The 21897-nt window shown below is 41.2% G+C and overlaps 1 protein-coding gene across 1 annotated transcript in view; it reads left to right on the forward strand.

Moving 5' to 3' along the window:
* Window positions 1-3496: 3496 nt before the first annotated feature.
* LOC116384719 (versican core protein) overlaps window positions 3497-21897 on the forward strand; it is a 31416-nt gene continuing 13015 nt past the window's right edge. Inside the window, 8 exon segments of the mRNA XM_031849643.1 lie at window positions 3497-3699; window positions 5150-5213; window positions 6625-7008; window positions 8148-8322; window positions 8424-8551; window positions 10401-10694; window positions 13338-14621; window positions 19663-21897. The exon segment at window positions 19663-21897 is cut by the window's right edge and continues 4 nt beyond it. Coding sequence (XP_031705503.1) covers window positions 5150-5213; window positions 6625-7008; window positions 8148-8322; window positions 8424-8551; window positions 10401-10694; window positions 13338-14621; window positions 19663-21897 — 4564 coding nt within the window. The 5' untranslated portion in view covers window positions 3497-3699.

Consider the following 21897-nt stretch of genomic DNA (forward strand, 5'->3'; position numbering starts at 1 on the left):
AATATTGAATGATATATTATCTGCACCCGATGTCAGTGTCGGCTTCAAAAACTCCATATCAGCCAGACAGCAGAATTACTTTTTCATCAAGCGTCCTTCGTGGTACTTATACCTTAGACAATATCGCAAAGTATGTTTTTTGAAAAAACAGGCATTAAGTGATTTTTGTCTGAAGAAAGATGATTAAAATCAGTTCCTGTGCTGTCGCTTACCTCGCTTGGCCTCTCGCTAAAGCTGAAGGGATCAGCTTCGGTGGTCTGGGCTTCCGCACTTGGCTCCAAAGGATCAAGGTTCATGTCTGTCCAGAGGCAAATTCATTTTCCCATATCTTCTACTCTAAACAGGGGGTTCACTCACAAAACACATGCACACACACAAGCTTGTTTCCCTGTACCTTGGGAAATCACAGCAAGCTGTTTTTACGGTGTGTCACAGGTTTGGCTTTAGTTTGATACTGACATTGTACACTGTTATTTATTAATTTGTGTTTATTTATACAAGAGCAAACATACTGTCAAACATATCAGCTCACTTCACAGTGATTCCAGATTTATTCTATTCAACTTATGCTTGTAGATATTAGATGATTTCTTTTTACAGAATCAAAGAAAAACTGTGTGGCATGTAATCCATAAAACACGTTAAAATTAGAGCAGCTTTGGCGTTCAAAATGATTTTCAGCAAGACACATTCCTTGGGGTCAGAGAAATTTGACGGCCCTTTAATGCTGTCTGAGGCGGCATGGTATCGGAGGTAGACCACCTTTATAGGTCATGTGATATGTGGGTTATGTTGGGGCCCGCACAGCGGATCCCCAGGATCAAACACGCTTTGACTCATTGATTTATCGGCATGGAAAGGCAACAGGAGTTCCATGGTTACACATACAGTAGAGACGCTTTACACAGCAGTAAGTGACTTGAAACTTTTAACGATGACTCTGAGTGAGTCATCCTGTAACTCCAACTGAGCAGTCGTTAATTATGCCGATTGTCAGGTGGCAAATTCCAGATGAGAGTTAGGTCAGTTTTAGTTCTTTGTCAAGTTGTTTGGTTAAATTATGAAAGCAGTTTCCTGGAGCTTTGACATCAGAATGCTATCTGTCTTTGTCAGTCTGTTATTGATTGCGGTACATGCACCTTTGTTCTCTTCTGCTCAGAGTTCTAACATGTCTCAAACCACGAATGCTGAAAGAAGTGTAATTATCTTATTGTCTAATGGAGACGTATTGCAACAGTAATGGGTAGGTTGTAGATGTCTATCCATCATCTTTAACCGCTTATCCTGTTCAGGGTTGGGGGGGGGGGGTCTGTAGCCAATCCCAGTTGACATTGGGCGAAGACAGGGGGCACCCTGGACAGGTCGCAGGGTGTGTTAGGAAATTAGTCAAAATTGACAACGTGTTAGCTCTGGCCTTTCCTTTCTGTCTCACCCGGTGCTTCTCTTGTCTGCTCTCTTTCTCAGAATTCGGCTGTCCAGACCAGTCCAGCCTTGCAGAGGAGAGATGCACTGTGGGTAACTGGTGCGTAGCCCTGAGATGATTACAATGCACGCAGGTTTGGAAAAGGCACCTGGGACTTACAGGGGCCCTCAGGCTTTAAGGGCAATCTTCCACGTTAGAGGCTTATCACCTCTGCTCCAGCTCTCAGCTGGTGTGAGTGCCTTCAGAGGTCAACACCATGATTTTGAACAATTAGTCCACCCCACTAGAGTCAGCAACCAGACCTACCAATTAGTTAAATTCACATGCAGAAAACTTTGTTTCTCTGGCTGTCACAGTGTCACATACTATAAACATAGTGCCATTGTGTAACCTTCTGCTTAAGTCAATCATGATGTTAAACTGTTAAAATGAAGACAGGCTCCTATGTCAAGCATGTTGGTGGAAAAAAATAACTAAGCTGACATAAATGTTTATTAGTTTATGCACTGAGCAAATTGATAATGTTCACCTTGATAAGTTGCAAGTGCCTTTTGCTATGCGGTGTTAATATACAATCATTCTGTACTGTGTAATTGTAAAGTAAAATTATAGCAAAATTGCATACAACTAGCTTTACACTTAAAATCTTACGAAGAGCTCTCAATAGTATATTCAAACATGGATAAGTCAACTTTTGAATAGTTTCTATTGAGGTAAATGCAGTTTAATTGGCTCAAAGAGGATTCCTCATACACTGAATCCACAAAATGGATTTTTATGGGATACAGTTTACAATCCAGGATCAAGCTATAATCCCAGGATAATCAGGGAATGGCAGTGAGGCTATCAGTCATTCACAGCGCACATTAAAACCATTATACGTGACACATAATAGATGTATGTTTGCATTTAACTATTATTCTGGTTTTACCACAGGTAAACAATATTTTTTATTTTTTTTTGTCACACTAAGAACATAGACTTTATGTTCAGTCTAACTCCATATCAGACATATTCAAATTATATTTCTGTTCTGTTTAGACAAACCGGAAGAGACGCATCTTATCCCACACTGCTGGGTGTTATAATCACTGCCAGACGGAAGATTAGTTACCACAAACACACACACATACGGACACACACGCACACACAAGTGCAGCTCACTAAGACCTCCTACCTATCTAGCAGTAGCCAATCATGGTGATTATTAGGCAAGCGTTGATAAACTGTGGTCTGGCCTCTCCCCCGTGTGGAAAAGCCAAGCACAAAGGTTAACTGTTAACCACTGTTTGCTGACTCCCCAGTCCCCGACTACCTGAGTCCTGTTAATTAGAGAGAATTAATTTCCATGTGAGATGATCCAATTGTGTAGAATAACTGTATTTTTCTTTTCAGCACAAACTTCGCAATATAAGCACACAGCCACATTACAATAAAAAATGTATAAAATTAAAAAAAAAGTATTCTTAAGGCGAACTTTACTGATATCATTGGAGACACTCGACTCCAGAAACTGTCTAAAGTGGCTCTGTGGGTTACATGGGAGGTACTCCCTCATGCTATTGACAGAAACGTGGTGTTGGAACAAACAGTGACTCAAGTTCAACCAGAGACATGACCGCACCACCCCGTTTCCATTGCGCACCCTATGACTGGCGCGCTCTGCAGGGCATCGACTTGAGACTTATTCACCAACGCTTGTTGATTATATCCAGAAAGCGATATACATTTTGACACGCCAACAGCATAATTCATTTCTCATGTGATTGCTAAATGTTATAAAACATCAGATTTGGAACTTGTGTGAAAGTGAAGATGCACTCAGTCTAAAATTATAGACGTGTCACTGGCACAAATGATGCACGGGATTTCAGAACGGTCTGATTGGATGGGAGTGCACCTCTCAGACAGAGGGCCAAATTAAGTCTCCCCTCCCCCCCTCTTCCCAAGGTGTCTCATTCACTTTTTTAGATGGGCACTCGGTCCCTCCTCTCTAGCACTGACGAAATAACAGTGTGCGTTAGGCACAATTGAACTTATTGCTTGCCAGCACTTCACGGTACCCGTGGCTTCGTTCACAACCAGGATCATCCCGGAGTGGAACCCTGGCACTTCAAGGAGAAGAGAAAGACGCACCGGGGAGATAAGTTTTTGCGCCGATTTGGACAGGAGCTATTCGGGCACTTTTTACGCACCCATGTTACGCACTGGGACTAACTGGATTTAGGGACATATATCATTATTCGTGTATTTTATGGAATAAAACACCATTAAATGTAAGTATAATTTTTTGTTTCCGTTTGAAATTAACTATGAATAGGACTATTGCTCAAGGAACGGCAATACATGCAATATTTGGCTTATTGTTTTCTCAACATGTAACATTTTAATGTGATATCATTATGTTTGACATGATAACACGAATAAATGTATTTCAGTTAACTCCTCAGTGTAAACATTATTTAACACGGACGCACCCAGTGATGCCGCGTTGTCCTTAGATAACCGACACTGGTGTGTCCCGCTACTGCGCGAGGCAAGTGAATTTCAAACTGGTTGGAGGCTACTCCACGAATTGAAATTAGAATAATGAGTAGACTGACCACGTTATTCATATATCTGTCGGAACAAGCAGCAGGTGTTTCTGTGAAGAAAAACGTCATAGAATCGCCAAGTCAAAGTTTTAATTAACTCCTTTCTGGATGACACTATCAGTAGTTTAGCTCCAGTAGCCGATATATTTTGTTTGACAGCGAGGAGCATCTCTGAGCTTCACATAATGCTCCAAAAATCTGCTACAGTTTATACGCCCATGTGACGCTTAAGTGCTGATCTTTCTTTGAATTACTCCTTCTGATTTCCTAGAAACCTTTCTACGACGGACCAGTAATTTGCGCACATCATTCTACAGGTTTTGTTATTAATATTTTAATTTGGAAACAAATGCGGTGGCAGATATAACGTTTCTTTGTCCTATTATCTACCTAAAGTCTACTTTTATTTAGTTTCCATTAGGGTGGGTCTGTTGACTTTGGATGGACCAAGTCACAAACCCACCCTGAAATATTTTAGTTAATAGCATTGTCATTTTATAGTGAGTGTCGTTTTTATCACTCGTTAATGTGCAGCTCCCACTGCGATCCACTTGTGTTTATACAGTGGGGTGGAAATGAGGACAGGGGACTCACTACTCCTGTCCTCTTTTCTCCAAACAAGTCTGCAGGTCGATCCCACAAGAAGCTTTAATTGAAAAATTGACAAAGTTCTAATAGGAACTAGTATTAATATTCTGCCAGTTCATGTGATATGTCATATAAATGTGATGTCCCTTGTTTCCAATCGGATTTTCAAAGTGTCCACTTATTTTTAAGAGGGAGATCAATACGTTATAATCTAGAAGAATGTTTATGGAAGTGTATTTGTATTGGTTAAAGTTTAGATCATGTAAATCCAGGTTGAGTATTCATTTGTTTAAAAGGCTGCATTAATGGCTGGATATTTTATATAATTTATTACATGTTTAGATGAGGAATAGGTGGTTATCTCATTAATTCTTCTGAAGGCTATACATGATAAAACATATCTTAAGCAGACATATCTAGTACAACTCAACAAACACATGTCTCCCATGGAACATGTGGATGCACTAAAAAAGCTAAAAGAAACAACATAAATGTAAAGACCTATGAGTTGTTTCCTAATGCACATTTTTATATTTTTCAACAGATGATATCATATATAAAGTATATCCTGTGGTTATATTGTCTCTGTGAAGCTGCCCCTGCAACAGGTACGTTTTGAATGAGTAAATGCTTTTCCCTCTACCTCTCTGTCTCAGTCACTCCTTTCTGTTCTCCCCCTTTCTTTTCTTTCTTTTCCTCTCTTTCTCTTCCTCTATCCACCTCTGTGAGTTTCGGCTAGCTTAAAGTAATTTGACATGGTCGCATTCAGCTGGCGTCCGTACTCTCCAGCTGCCTCACAGCATTAAAGTTTCACTGTGTTCTTAAAGTAGCAGACTTTGATAAGAACCTTCCAGTCTTCTTCCTGTGAACCCTATGTGACTTTACCCAATGGTGAAGGTGACAGTGTTGACCACAGAGGTTTGCATCTCGGGCCCCGCTGGCCCCCCTGGCTCTCCTGGCCCCCAGTCTCTGGGTACGGATGGACACCTTTCAATTAGACTTGGCTCCCAGTCTGGAAATAACAGCTGGTTTACCCCCTCATCCTAATAAGGCCCTCTGGTAAAGCACACACACTCATGCCTCTGGGGCTGTCCCACCACTGATTCCAGAGCATTCCCTACATTGTTCCCTGTGACCCCCCACCCCCACCCCACCCACCCAAAATGAAGGTGAATCTTCTTCCTCTCCAAAGGGCAAAGCGTGATTCAGCCTGTTACCATTTGTTTGTGTCTGGTATCCTGTCTGATATCCACTTTGCTTTGCTTCATCACATATAAATGGAGTGAGACTAAGATAAAGTCAACAGCTTTAACTCTGTACAGACCTGAAGGGGGAGGGGGATTCAGCACCAGTTTAACATTGTCAATCTTAGCAGTAGTGTAAGTCTTTACTGTTTGCAGTTCAAATGTTAAATTACATATCCTTAGTACTACATTGAAGGTGTGAGGCATCATATTGTTAGCTGGGCATAGAGTAGGAGGTCAGGAGAAGGGAGATACATGATATTGTCCAGTGTGCGGCACGCTGATGACATATTTCACTTATTTTTGTGTGGGTCTACCTGTCATCATCATGTAGCTTGATGAGGGATTATTTATGAAGGAAAACATGTAACTCAGCAGTGGCCTAAGTTGAACTGATGCAACCATGACTCTCCTGTTTAACCAATCATCTTTAACTTCATACAAACATGCTGTACATACACTGCAGTCAGTGTTGAATGTGTTCCCACACCCAGCATTTTGAGGATGAGGTTTGACTTTCCAAGTACCATTTTCAGGCCATGATGCATGTTTTTTTTTTTGATGAGGCTGGGTGTAGTTGTCACAGCCCGTCAACGTCAATAAGTCGGGCAGTTAATAGCGTCTACTTGCATCTGTTATAATGAGAGTCAACAGAAGAGACATTTGTTTGTAAGAAAAAACAAAGAGCATCAAAAAAATAAACAAATATTACAGTAGTGAATACATTTAAATGATTTGGAAATGTATTTAACCCTTTTTGCTTTTTGCCTTTCAGCCTCCAACGTGTTATCGATAATCAGACCGGTCACCGGGTCCCTCTCAGGGAAGGTAAATCTTCCCTGCTTCTTCTCCATCATCCCAACCTCAGCTCCATTGATCAGTTCCAATGGAGCTGTCATTTACAGCACAGATTACTTGCGGATCAAATGGACCAAAATAGACAGAGAAGTGGAATCCACAGTGCTGGTGGCACAAAATGGCGTAATCAAAATAGGTTCAAGCTACAGGAACCGTGTCTCAGTGCCCAGTCACCCTGAGGATGTGGGTGACGCCTCATTGACAATGGTCAAGCTGCGTGCCAGTGATGCGGGCACTTATCGATGTGAGGTCATGTACGGCATTGAGGACACCCAGGATACAGTTAACCTTGATGTCAACGGTAAGAGATTCGTGATCCCTCCCACGTCATACTGGAATCAGACAAAGAGACTCTAAAATTGCTTCCCAGAGATACTCTCTGAACGTAGAGGGGGGTTGCTGCAAGGGTTTAATAATAGTGAAATGCAATACAAGTGGTGATAGAAATGTAAACGATGTGAGAGAGCTATGGGCGCCCTACTGCTTCCTTTGATAGCAGCAGCTACCCAGTAGTTACACAGAGTAACAACAGTTTTCACTTCTTATTTTAGAGGCAATGCACTCGTAAGAAGAGATGAGACTCTGGGTCCCTGTCCAAACCAAGTACAGCAATGGTTTAGTTCCCGAGTTCAGCCATCTAACCCAATAAGCCATTACAGCCCATATATGGATGGTATTACACACGTTGGCAGGACAAAATCTACATTATAACCTCATCCGTTCCTGCCATCTTGGGTGTCACCTTATCAGTGGAGATTTTTCTCTTGGTAGGGCACTCAGTGGGTGTTACAAAGCCTTTCTATTTTGCCTTTACTGAGTAATATAATAATATGAGTAAACCCCTACTCACAATATTTACACAAATGTTAACTTATGCATACGATGATGCAACAATAGTTCAGCAATCGGTAATCTCCTTGAGGGAGTGGGAATTACCAGTCCTTACCTAGTGTCATTATGTGCACTCTACATGTCACTTGATGAGTATTCTGGGAGATATAACTCATGTTTTGGGGATGTAGAAAACATGGGTGGGGTGGGGGGACACTGGGATAGTTATGGTTATCTCTGGTTTACAATCTGCACAACCTCTTTTCCAACTATCTGCAATGTTAATTAGGCCCATCAATCATATCTTCTGCGTCTGTTTACTGACCACAAATATGGGGATTTCAGGGCCATGGCATCATCTGTAGTTATCTCTTACATTTGTGGTGTACTGCAGGGTATTTGGCTTCCCTTCTTGGTGTATTGCTAAGTTCCCCCTTTCCAAAGAAGCTGAGGGACTCAATTATTTCACCCATAGTGTGTGCTTCATAAGACATTTAACATTATTTACAGCACTGAAACTATGCTGATGAATTCCAGATCAGTATGTTCATGCTTCTATACAAAATTAAGCTTTTCGATGGTCATTTTTTTTCTTCAATTTGTTGCCAGGTGTTGTGTTTCACTACCGGGCAAGCACCAGCAGATACACTTTGGATTACGAGAAGGCTGTCCAAGCTTGCCACAATGTTGGAGCAACTATTGCTACATATGACCAACTGAAAGCAGCTTATGAGGATGGCTTTGATCAATGTGATGCCGGCTGGATTGCTGACCAGACAGTGAGGTGAGCTGCATTTCAATGATGTATATTTGAATGCTTTTGCTGAAAGGTCAGATGATGTGGCCTATGTGTTATAATACCTCATTGTTATTCTATCTGCTTAGATACCCAATTACAAAGCCAAGGAAGGGCTGCTTTGGCAACCTACTGACTAAACCTGGTGTTAGGTCATATGGGACCAGGAAACCGACGAACACTTATGATGTATACTGTTACGTAGACAAACTTGACGGTGAGTCAATCACAAAATTATGTTTTTCTATTTTTAACCAATGAGGTGTCCTTTAGAGCAGTTATTCTCATAATTGTAGAATGTAAAAATGTTCAGGAACCTTCATTTACGCACAAATTTTCTCTTCTCATGATTTATAGATAAGGCCTATTGTCATTTGGGTCGTGTTGGTTTGACATTTTTAAAAAGTGGGTCCCCAGGAAAAGAGTTTGGGAAATAATGTTTTAGAGGCCGACACACCCTCTGAAATGACGAAACCTCAAAATGATCACAGTGCCAAAGCAAATTACTTTCACAGCTTAAGCTATGGAAATACACTTAATTGTTTTGTTTAATACTGCATTGGTGACAATGTGTGATCTTTTATATATTTTACTGCACCAAACTATTTCACACAATGTAGAAAAGGGAGTTGGCTCCCAACAAGATGACTCTAAAGCAGGAATCGAAATTCATTCTTCACCATGGGCTTTGACAAAGTCGGCAGCCAAAATGTGATAATGGGGGTTTTAAATGTCTTTGGCACAGCTTATAGGAAGTCCTCATTTCTCAGCCAACAGTCTTTGCCTGTCTGTTCATTATCCTGCCTGTTACAGCTGATGGACTAAACTCCACTCAGAGCGTTTTATTAGCGTTAGCGTCAGTCAAGAGGGATGTTAACGTGACACATCTTTAACTGCATTCAGTCATTTGTAGTTGTTCTACTTATCTGAGATTTATACCGTACAGCCCAGCCCTGCTACAGTACATAATATAAGTTTTAATTATTTTTGGCACAAGTTGAAGATCAATTAGTTGTGAATATGAAGCCATCAGTCAGTATTGTGACATTTGTATTGTTAGTGAACAGATGTAGACAATGGTGTCAGCCAAGGAACGTCAGCCCGCCACACAGCCACCAGGGTCAAGAACATACATCTTCTACTTAGCCCACAAATCTCTCTCAAAAGAAATGATACATGCATTTTTGACCCCACTGTATTCTGGGCCAGTTGTACGCGACAAGAAGGTGTCTCCTTATTAAACTGTGTTTTACACACATACATCAAAACACTCGGCTTGAGAGTGTTTTGCTTTGATTTACTGAGTTGGATCATTGTTGTGTGTTAATGCCATTATAAAGTAACAGGATGAAACCAACATGGGATACACCCAAGACTAACTGAAAACATGTAGTCAGTCAGTCATCCTTTTCTTGTAATGTTTGGTTTCAATTAAGATCTTGCCTTTTAATTGATATTATCCTGCAGGCAAAGACAAATATGTACAATTGACATAGTGCAGTGACCTTTCTGAAGGTAAGACTCTGACACGAACAACATGAGGGAAGGAAGGAAACATCGAAGGTGTAATCTTGTTCACTCATCCCAATGGGAAACCTAATGGCCTGAAGTACAGACACATTCATTGACAGGCTAGGCACATTGTCCGCATTGCTATCCCACCTCAGATTAATATAATGAATGAACTACTGTTATCCTAAATATGATAAGTGGGAGATGTTTTGGGTCCGTGCCCTGCACAGCTGTGACTTTTGTCAGCTGTTTTTGGGCTAAGTCTCTTCTGAAAGGTCAAAATTATCTAAAAATCTGTATTTTAAGATTACTCCAGATGATCGGCCTTTTAGCTCTGTTTTCAATTCAAGTTATTTAAAATGAAACACAGAATGGCTGTTCTTCTGTTGGTGATACAGCACTGATTCAATATGTGTTGAACAGTGAATCCTCTGCCGTTGATATCTGAGAGTAATCTGATTATTTTGTGCCATGATCACGGATAATTTGTTGCCATGTTGTCCTTGAGATGGTGCTTTTTCTTAACTATTCATTATTTGCCATCTTTATTTCAGGTGAAGTGTACTATGCTCCTGTGACCCGTAAGATGACTTTTGAGGAGGCAAGTGCAGAATGTAAGATGAGGAATGCTGTCCTGGCCTCCCCTGGCCAGCTCCACGCTGCCTGGCGACATGGTCTGGACAGATGTGACTACGGCTGGCTCTCCGATGGCAGTGTACGACACCCTGTTGCAGTACCCAGAATGCAGTGTGGGGGAGGCCTGCTCGGCGTCAGGACCATGTACCGCTACAGAAACCAGACTGGCTTCCCAGAACCAACTATGAAACTTGGAGCTTACTGTTTTAAAGGTAAACTCACTCACATGGTCTTGTTGTTAGTATTTGCTATATTTGCAGTATGTCATGGAACAAAGTGTTACCTGCAAGTGGTGGGTCGAATATGTTATAAGTATTTTGGTTTGGACAGTGATTGAAGTCACAGACCATTCACTGTCAAAACCAGGCCTGGACTGTGAGGTGCTATGATCTCATCTCCTATTCGCCTCTGCTGCCCCACCCTTTGATTTAAACCCTCTTTTGCACCGTTGTACACATTTCCACATCTGAGGCAGACGAGCATTTTGAAATGTTTACAACCTGTCTCGTATTTTGTCCATTGTTCTGGAGGAATGATTTTCTTTTGAGCATTGCACGTTACATGACGGTCTAGTCTTGCAGACTGCAGTGTACAGTTGAACTGTCTCACAAAATTAGCCAAGAGGAGAGTAAAATCATAGTGGTAAGACTCTATTAACTTTAAATGGGCAACACGTTCTTATTCTAATGGGTGGGGGGTAAAATACCAATAGTTTTTTTGAGAGTTTGTGAACAGTATCTGTGTTTTTCTATTACTTCCAATTGGGCTAATCAGGGCTCCTTAAACTTTATCCATATACAACCTCACTTTTGACAATTAACTAAGAGTGTTTACGCTGTTAATGATATTCATATGTTTATTTTACATAATATAATCACAAGTTAAAATATATATGAGTTTGGGATGCGGAAGTTCATCAATTGTGCATTCAGTAAACTCTTTTCATTGTCTGTAGACTTGCTTGTAGGTCACATTTAGAAATGCATGGAAACGACTTACTGACCATGGGAAGACAGGAGAGTATAGCTATGGATCCTTATAAATAGTGACACTTCATGGTTCAACGAATGGTAGCAGAACTATTCTAATCCCTCCTCAAAGAGGGGTCTTAACTAATCAGTATCCCCAGGGGGAAAAAAATGACAGATGAGAGTTACCATCTAGAGAAGCAGCAAAAGTAACTAATACCTCACCTGTCAGCCTGTTTAGTCTCACTATCTAACTCTCCTTTCACCTTTCTCATCTCGTTTCCGCTGTCAGAGTTTGCCCTCTGTCATTCACACTTGTACTTATCAGAGCAGACGTTTGGATAATGGACAAAGCTACTGCTGGACTTCTAAATCCAGTCATCCTTGGTGACCCCTGACCTGGCCTTTCCATCTTTACAAATGAGAGGTTGGACAGATAAGCCACCCCCTGCCTGGCCATTTACTGCCCCTGAGCTATGCTAGCTCTCGCAGTGATAAGTCCCTATGGAGTTCAGAGGGCACACAAACAGGCCACCCTCACCTCCTGCTCTGTGTATTCCATGTCAGCTCTCTCAGTCCCGTTGTATTTACGCCCCCGTCTAAGTGCTCTTCAAGTACCCTTGTTTGGCTGGACTCACTCCATCATTTCCTGCTCACAAAAAATATTTAAACCTACGTCAGTTAGACTACGCAGACACAGAGAGAGAAAGGAAGTTGGTGCAGAGGGAAAAGGGGGATAATTGGTCTCTGATCGGTCTCTGCAATGGCACGAAGAAAACAAAGGCCTCAGTAACAGCGTCAGTGAGATAATGCAGTCTTTTAGAGCAGGCCCCATTTTTCCTGTGAAGGAAAAACGTGTCTCACACCTTACATCAGAGATAGTTTTATGAAGAAAGAGGGCTAGTACGTAATGGTCAACAGCTGGCTTCACACAGTCTGCGCCAGCGAGGAAAGCTTTCTAAGTTTCTGTTTATGGGTGTGTGTAAATGAGAGAGCACGGGAGGACAGAGGGGCGAGGGCAAACATAAAGGAGTCAAAAGGGATTAACTCACGAATAAAACCTTAAGAAAAAGTAGACGATTCATTAATAAGCATTTCTATACCATCACTGACATGAAAAGTTGAAATCAGGGACTGCTGCTTGATGACAGGACAAAATAAATGTAAACACTTGACCAATGAACTGTTGGAGGAGAGTCAGTGCCCAGGGTAAGAGAGAGGACAAGCACAGTCATGTGAATAGTTTCAGACAGAGCCAGAAATGTTTAGAGAAACATTCAAAGTGCACTTAGTTTTTCACAGAAAATAGAACACTTTGAAATGACCTCATCCGCCATGGGATGATGACAAACTATCCAATTTCATTAGGAAACAAGAGGACTATTCAAAGTAAAATCAGCATGATAATCAACAAGATAAATGAGGATATTTGCACATAGTTCTGGTGCAGAAAGAAAACTTAGTTCCATAACTTAGCATTGGTTCCGCTGTTAATGTTATTGTTAAAGTGCTAGAAACTAAAAGAGGAAGTCATTCACGCTAAAGGTTCTAGGAAACTTATAACTCTTGGTACTTTAATGTAAAGTGTCACAGTTTTTTCATATGGCTCTTTGACTGCTTTTTGACTCATACTGTAAGGCTTGTCCTACAAACTGCCTGCTTCACAAACTTACAAGGTATACAAAATGTATGATTTAAAATAATTGTATTTGTTTTACTCGTCATGTATGTGTAACATTTAATTCAAGTTAGGTGATTTTCAATCCTTTAATCCTTCTTCACCTCAGCACGTTGTCTGTATTCTGTATTCTCTTGTATATTTAAAGGCGTAATACTTTTTGGATGATGATTTTGATGATTTCTGCTTTTTCAAAACTGATTTCTTAGGAAGGACTAAGGTGATCAACCAGACGTCGTTTGTGGATATGTCCGTGTTAGAAATCATCACCACCACCATCAGCTCCACCACCTCCATCGCTTTACTGGAGAGTAGCGCCACTACGCTAACCCAAACATCTGAAAGTGTGTCAGAGGCAGAAGAGTCTCCAGACTCTGCAGTTCTTACAAATCCTCCATCTATGTTTTCTACCAGTATGACTCCAACTCGCCTCAGTCCGACAGGCAAAGAAGAAGAGTTAATCACCACAGTTTCACCCACCATCAAAGAGGAACATGAAGACACTGATGACGTAACAGTGGCTCCAGACTTTAATGTTTATGACTTTGTAAGTGAAAATGTAGCCCATGAGGAATCTGCTCCCCACCGTGGTGACACATTCTCAAAGCCCCAACACACGACAGAGAGCACTGCCACCACAGAGTCAGTGGCCACACCCTTCGAGGAGCCTGACGATCAGTCAATAATTGAGATCAGTACAATTCAACCTGATGTCCCCATACCAGATGCCTCTCTCAGCACAGAGCCCATGTATGCAAAGGGGAACACTGAGGAAACTATTCTGGATGGTGTGATCACCACAGCAATGAACTCTGACCTAACCGACACTCCGACTGAATTGAATGAACTGACCAGCGGTGAGGTGTTCAGCTCCACAGAATCACCCTCAACTACTTGGCTTCATTCAACAACACCATTCCCAGACTATGATGACATTGAGACAGAGTTTTTGTTAGAGGCACTGCCACCTACTCCGCCACCCCAACGAGACCTCACATCTGGCCCATTAGACAGCTCTAGTATTATTGATGGAACAACAACCCCCTCAGCCATTACCAGTTACACCACCTTTATGGGTAACACCCAACCCGGCAGTGAGGTGGAGATCACCACCACAGAACCCCCAAAGACTACCAGCACTGCCACACAAAGCACACCTCAAACACAGGATGTAGAGACACCTGCTATCGTGTACAAGAAAGAGACCACACCTGGAGCTGCAACAACCAGCTCTGCCCCGATTGACGTCGGAACCTCAGCTGAGGATATGACATCGCCAACAAGTGTACGTGTCTTTGATGAGTTTACCGGTCAGGTGCCAGAGCACAGCGGGGACTCTTTGACAGAGGACAGCACAGTAACAGAGATGGGCACAGACTTCTTTACATCCGCTCCCATTGCTTCAGCAGTGGCTGACAAGACCACTACTCCTGGTGCAGTGGTCGCTGATGAAGAATCCATCCAAGTGACGGTCATCATGCAGAATGTATCAGGTGAGACATACCAACAATTTTATTTGGCAACTTTGTATTCAGTGCAAATGGTTCTAATTGAATTGTAGTTTAGATTAGGAAATGGCGTCATTTGATCTTTATTTACCACAATAATGAAATGGTAAAAAATGTAAGGAGTGCGTGGCAACAACAAAAACAAATCCTTTTAAAGATAGATACAACCTTCCTCATCATCTTTTAGGCTGGCTTTCAACTTACTGAAGTTCAACGAGTTCTGCAATTTGGTCTATCCCCAATACTGTGTGTCCTTTTTTATTTGAGGGAAATAAGAATGTGTTGTATTTGTCGCTTTATTTTCTTTTACTATTTGTTCCAAGTTGTTGCGCATTGTTTGTTGAACATTTTATATTTCTCATGAATAGCCGTTGCAGTCTTTGTCATGAAGTTGGATTTTACAGTAGCTGGGTGTTGGGGGAGACCATGCTGTCCAGGGTGCTGAAGTTTAATTAAAGAAAGTTTAATTTAGACTGACAGGAAAATGTATAGTGGTTGGACACAGCATGGAATGTAAACATAGCACAGGCAATGTACCAAGGAAGCTCAAATACTGCTATTAACCTTATTTATTGTACGACTCCCTGTACTTTTATTCCTAGAAAATAATAAACTGTTAGACAACAAATTTAGTTATTGAATTTGGTTAACTGTTCTTCCACAGTTAACCAAGTTGAAGTGTTTTCTTTTCCGGTTCCCTCGGGCTCATGTTTATGTGTGTCCTCAGCCTGGACTGCTGCTGAAAGACTGCTTAGCCTTGGGACCTCCTTTTTCAGTCCAGCTGTGCAGATGATAGTCATTGTGACATATAAAGAAGATGGGAAAGAGACAGGCAGAGAATAAGAAAAAAAGGAAGGAGACAGCGGTAGAGAGAAAGTGGAATCCATATCATGAATCAAATATTTAAAAGACAAAAACCATAAGGATTTGGAGGCATCTAGCGTTGAGCATATAGATTGCAACCGATTGAAACTTCTCTGCATGCCAAGCATTTAGGAAAACTACGGTGGCCGAAGAAAATGACCGCTCCGTATGGAGTTATAAAGGCTCATTCTAAGAAAACTAAATCACAACCATTCTTATTTTCAGGTCATTATACATCAAAGAAAATATACTTATTCATATTATCTCCCATTGCTGTCAATGGAGCACCCTACAAATGTTCCTATTTCAGCTATTTAATAATGTTATTGTAGACATGACTTCAAGATATTTAGGGACAGAAAATTGAGAGTTTTGAAATACATATTTAGGCCATGACTTTCAGGTCAGCAGTGCATGATCTCACATGCAAACAGCAGCTGCATCATTTTCTACTCCTTTAATTTGCTCTCCATCTGAGCTGCAAACATTGCTATGGTGACTCATCCCTCGCCCCTGAAGAGCAGCTCTTGTTGGAGAAGAGATATCTGTTGAATTGGAAAGGAAACAAGTGAAAGCATTGGTAGTTTGGCAGTTTTCGGAATTTGGTCTGGCTCTGGGTGCCTGAGAGAGCAGTAATCTGGAGTCAATCTACTCCAGGTTATACCTACACGCTGTGTGTTCATCAACACTCTGTATATGTAGTGTGGTCAGTTTAGTTGCCAAGAGCACCGATTACATAACTTGTATGTTTCTATGTGCATGTACAGTATTGCATGTGAAAGAGATACAAAATCTTCCTGTGTCCATATGCCTTGAGTGTATTTGCACTGCAAATCACTATGCATTTGCAGTATTTCTCTCCTTCTGTGTGCATGCACCATCTTACTGACAGCCAGCCTGGCAATAACAGAGATGTCTTGGCAGTCTACCTGAGTAAGCACAGATGCCTGTCTTTGGCACAGACTGGACACCACCTCAAGAGGTGACGTCATTGCTAACGCAAAGCCTCCCCTCTCTATGAGGACAGCTGAAGGCTGCCGGACCAAAGCGAGTGATCATAGCTTTTTATTATTATTATTTTTATTATTGTTATATATATTTTTATTATATTTCATTATATTTTTATTATAGACTATGTGCCTCGACTGAGGCACTCAAGGATTCTTTCTACCCTCCCAGTCTGTGTCTGAAAAGCTTGTGGAAAGTATTGTGACACAGAGAGAACTTTGTTGTCTGGCTGCATGGCAACAAAGTGCACAATAATATCAATGAATGAATATTTAGTGTTGCCCATATCTGTCAGTGTTATTCTCATGCCATGTGTTTTTGATTAATTGAAGACAATTAAATTGTGTTTATGTGATGATCCTCTGGGGGTTCCAACCACAAATGTCACAAAACAATGCACTGAACCACCAACAGTACTTTCTTACTGTAAAAAACATCTGTATTCACTTAGGCTTGCTAAATTAATCTCTAATGGAACAGTGCGACATTTTAGAATGTAGCAATGCGCTGCGTCTGAAATAATCTTATTTATGCACCACATATGTGTATAATCGTTCAATGTACTTTTTTGTGAATAAACTATGTATCTTCTTGGACGCACTGAACTGTAATTCACACGTCACTTCCTGAGAAGCTCCTTGTCGGTTGGAGATGCCTAACCATGGTAACTGGTGCCAACCTCATGTGACCAAGTAATGATTTATGAGAAGTGGACTTACACTTACATTGAAGCATTGTTGACGTTACAGAGCTGTCCGCCATTCTCCGTTATGAACGTTGTTGTCACATTGTGGGATATTTATGCCAGCCTAGTGTCTAGTGTTTTCATTATGTAATAATTCACTGGAAATAGAATGCATTTCCCGTACTATTGGATTCATACTAAGATTTTGAAAATACTAAAAAGTCTCACATATTGTTTGTGTGGAATTTCAGACGCAACCTTATTCGCCGTTTTGGCGATCTGTCAACCCTGTGAATTGTCGTTTGTTTGTTGTAGCCATTAGTAGGAGCCAGGCAAGCAGTTACCTCCGGTTTTATTTGTCCTATACAGCTGTTTTTGTGCCTGACACCACTATGAAGAATAGGGTGTCCAATGCTATTATGGGCTACTTTGATTTGGACGTTCATGTTTAATGTGGCTTTGGGAGCTTCAGCACAAGCTGGGAATGGCCTGTGTGTGTGTATGTGTGTGTGTGTGTGTGTGTGTGTGTGTGTGTGTGTGTGTGTGTGTGCAGGTCAGTCAGAGTTCCCATTTCCTGGCCTGGGTTTAAAACAGGTGTCTTTCTGCAGACCTAAGCTGCTGCAGGTGTTCCTGTTTGCAACCAATAATCTTTCTGAATCACTACTGATGGGATGAGAGAGAGAGAGAGAGAGAGAGAGAGAGAGAGAGAGAGAGAGAGAGAAGTAAAGTTGTATACCAAAGGATTTTGTGTTGATATGTGTGATTTATCTTTGTCTCTTCTTTGCTTGTATATTATGCAAACACTGGTAAACAATGCTGGCCAAACAGTGCATTTTAGGATTAAGTATGGCTCTGTTCTTTTTGCCATATGTCAAAAACTTGACGCTATGGCTTACTCTCAAGGCTGGAAGTTTATTTAGGGAATTGGCAAACAAAACTGGAAGTTTATTTTTTCTGTATTGATTCATATTTTCTTGTACTTGTGTTTCAAACATATGGGGCCTGTGGGTATAGTAAAAGACTAGCGTTATATGGGTGTGTGGTCAGTGTGTGGTCTAGCTGGACAGTGAGCGACGGTGGATGCGCTCAAAGCAGACATGTGTTGACAATCGGAGCAGAGAAGAAATTAACAGCAAAGTTGTCAAGTGGAAGTAAATGTAGGGTAGGTTTCAGTTTGGCCATGAATAAATGCTGCATCTTACCAAACATCTATGTTGGCCAAAGGCAAAACAATAATCTTATCACTTTAGATGAGTAATTTAGAACTACAAATTGTTGAAAATAGCATGATTATATTGCAGAATTTCTGAAATTAAAGCCGTCCTCAATTGTTTGTCTCACATGGCATTTGATATGCTACTTCAGTACACTTTGAGAACAAATAATACTGAGACAGAACATTTGAAATTGGATGCTGCTTCTGTGTAAAACTTGAAATTAGGGGCAGACAGCTGCTGGCTTCTGAAATCACTTCCTCTAGATAATATAGGGAGTGGACACTATTACATGACTTCTTCTACATTGTAATGTTATCCAAATGAATAGTCCTAGTATGAAAATTACCTTTGTGATGGTTATACTATGTTTTAAGGATTGGACGTAAATGTTTTGATTCAACCCGTCTCTTATTTTAAGCTGTAGATTGCGATGTGGTTGTTTTGGGTTGTAAATTATACGGTATGATGTTCATGTTTTATAAGAATATGTTCTGAATTAGTTGCATATGATTTATTCCAAATATTCTGTTGAAATATGGAAATACTACAATTCATATTTGTATCTTGTATATTAGTAGTACCTTTAATAGATCAACTGTTCAAGGCTTTGTTAACATTATTGAAGGACTTGGCAACAATATCTATGCTTCTTGATGATATTTGCTTTTCACATTAATTTAAAATATACATCTTTGAATTATGGTTTGAATGAAGTTCACACACAAATATGTTGGAGAGTGGTTTATTTGCAATGTTTTTTATTTCAAAAGGTTTTTAAAAGAATGATTTTGTGATCATAAGAACTGTCAATGCAGATGCAGCATATGAAGAGATAGTTCATACAGTTTGTTTAGCATGTATTTGGGCACAGAACTTCTCAATCAGTTAATGCTTTTTTGTTAGACCCGCTCTGCAAGGTAAACGTCCATGGATTTTATTGTTTGTAACTCTGACTTTGCCTGGTGACATCACGAGGGTTAGTTTCTTAAACTCGACAAAGCTGCTTCCAGAGTGACAGTCTAGAGCTACAAAAGTCATGGAGTAATCCCCCATGTGTGGTAAACTAAATTTAATGTGATAGAAACAGCACCATCTATGTGTGTGATAGTGTGAGTTTCTATAATATAATGTCGTACCTACCACTCCCAGGACACAGGATAAAATGTGATTTGTTGGTAGTTGTTTCTAGTTCTAAACTATGCCTTTAGTTGCTTTGCAATCAAACTGGTATTTTCATTTATTTTCTTTCCAGTTGACCAGGTTCTACAACCACAAGATTCTCAGTCTCCCACTATACCAGTTGTGCCTGACCATCCCACCCCCTCCATAGCCGATGGTGAACCTATCCAGAGTGGCGAACCAGACCTTTCCTCCCAAACATCTGTAACTATTACTCCAACTATTAGATTTATAAATGGTAAACATGAGATCACGCTAGAGCCACAGAGTGCAGAAGAAAAAGAGGCCAAAGGTACCCAGATTTTAACAAATGTGACAAGTCTGGGATCAAGCGATGAAATAACCACAGTGTTTGATTATAGTTGGACCGATCTCCCTGTTGATAGCTCAACTGAATCTACAGAGGAACCGACCAAAATACTGGCATCTACAGAGATCCCAGATGTTGATGTTGATGAGTTTGACCCTGATATCATCACAGAAGTTGCATCTACACCTCCTGACATACTCCCTGAAGAAGATGAGCTGATCATAAAGGACCCGACACAGACAGACACAACCTCTGTTCCAGCCTCAACAGTGGAGGACACGGTATCAAAAAGTACACAAAAAACAGAAGTGGGCCAAGCTCCCACAGACGCCACAGAGGGGATGAGTGATGTCACATCTACCTCTGCTGACTTTGTTCCTACGGTAACACCAACTGAGCCACAGATCACCAAAGCAACTAAAGAAACCCAAACCCCGACAGTTGAAAAGGAAACGACCTCTGTCGTGACCACATCTGTACAGCGAGAGACAGGCGAGACAGGGAGGACTCCCACCTATGTAAAAAATGACTCAGAAGTGACTCAGAGAGAAAAGGCTGAGGACCAATCCTCTGTTACTTCTTCAACGAAGCTTTACACAGCCAGAGATAAAGCAGAGACCACAGAGGATGTGAAGAGCACATCTGCCACTCCAGCTGCTGAAGACAGCACAGTAACTGCGTTACAGACTGTGTACACTCCCTCCGCTGGTGACCCTGAAGGGAAAACACCAACATCAACAGCCAGTGACTCACAGAGCTCCACTCAAGATGTGGAGGAAGAAAAAGAGATCCAAGCCCCAAAAGAATTTGCCTTCAGCACAACAGCTCCTTCAGTATCTAGTGGTTCAGCCTCTCCTGAACAGACAGCCAAGACTGAGATAACACCAGCTACAGATTTAGGCAGCACTGAATCATCAGCATCTGTAGCACCTATCCTGGCTGAAATTTCACCGGGTACAGTCACAAGTCGGGGCGGGAGTTCAATCAGAATGATCCCGTCCTCAACTACTGAGAAAGTTGCGACTGATGCAATGTCTACACCAGAGGAGGAGGCTTCAGGGGTTCAAGCAGTAAACATGTTTACAACCGGCCCACCTCAACATGCCTCTGCCGAGACTGCAATGTCATATCCAAGTTTAAGTTCCACAAATACTACAGATCAAGCTACATGGGAGAGTGAAGTAACATCACAAACAACAGGCAGAGATAAAACATCCATTTATGCCAATGGTGAGTCAGAAAAAACATCATCACCCACCTCTATGCACGAGCAGAATAAACAAGATGAGACAAACACTCCTCCCTTTTATAAATCCATCGCAACAACTGCTTCCCCCTTATACAGTGCCATTGAACTTATCAAGACAACAATGGCCTCATTCACTGAATATTTTAGTCAGTACTCTACACAAAGCACATCACTAATGACTAAGTTACCTGAGGAAACCACTGGTGTAACAGATGAGCAGACTTCAGTGGATCAAACTTCCTCCCCTGTAGCCTCCTATACTTCTCCAGTCAAACTCGATGAGTCTATTTCAACTGCAGCCTCAACAGCAGAAATCTTGAATGTAAGTGGAGTAACAAAGACAGGATCATTGAGTCCTAGTACTGCTGTACAAATTAAAGATGACCAAACTTCTGGTACGACATCAACAGGCGCTAGTGCAGCAGCTACCATGGTCAGTACAGATAAATCAGTTACAATGGTGGAGTCCAGTTCTTCCATCAGTCGATCAACAATGAAACCTGAAACAGCATCATTCCCCATTACCACTGATTCAGAGGGTTCTGGAGACAGCACTGAAGATTTGACTCAAGACTCTCTCATTTCAGCATCTACTGTTTCTTCATTGTGGAGTACAGAGTCACCGTCAGTAACAACCTCCCGTCAAACTGAAACAAGTGATACTTTAAAATCAGCTTTAGCTGCAGCTTCATCACTCTACATTACTGAGAAACCAACATCAGAGTCACCTGAAACACAAGAGCCTGTAA

The sequence above is a fragment of the Anarrhichthys ocellatus genome, unplaced genomic scaffold (assembly GCF_004355925.1).
Source record: "Anarrhichthys ocellatus isolate YVR2014 unplaced genomic scaffold, GSC_Weel_1.0 scaffold9, whole genome shotgun sequence".
NCBI classification, from domain to species: Eukaryota; Metazoa; Chordata; class Actinopteri; order Perciformes; family Anarhichadidae; genus Anarrhichthys; species Anarrhichthys ocellatus.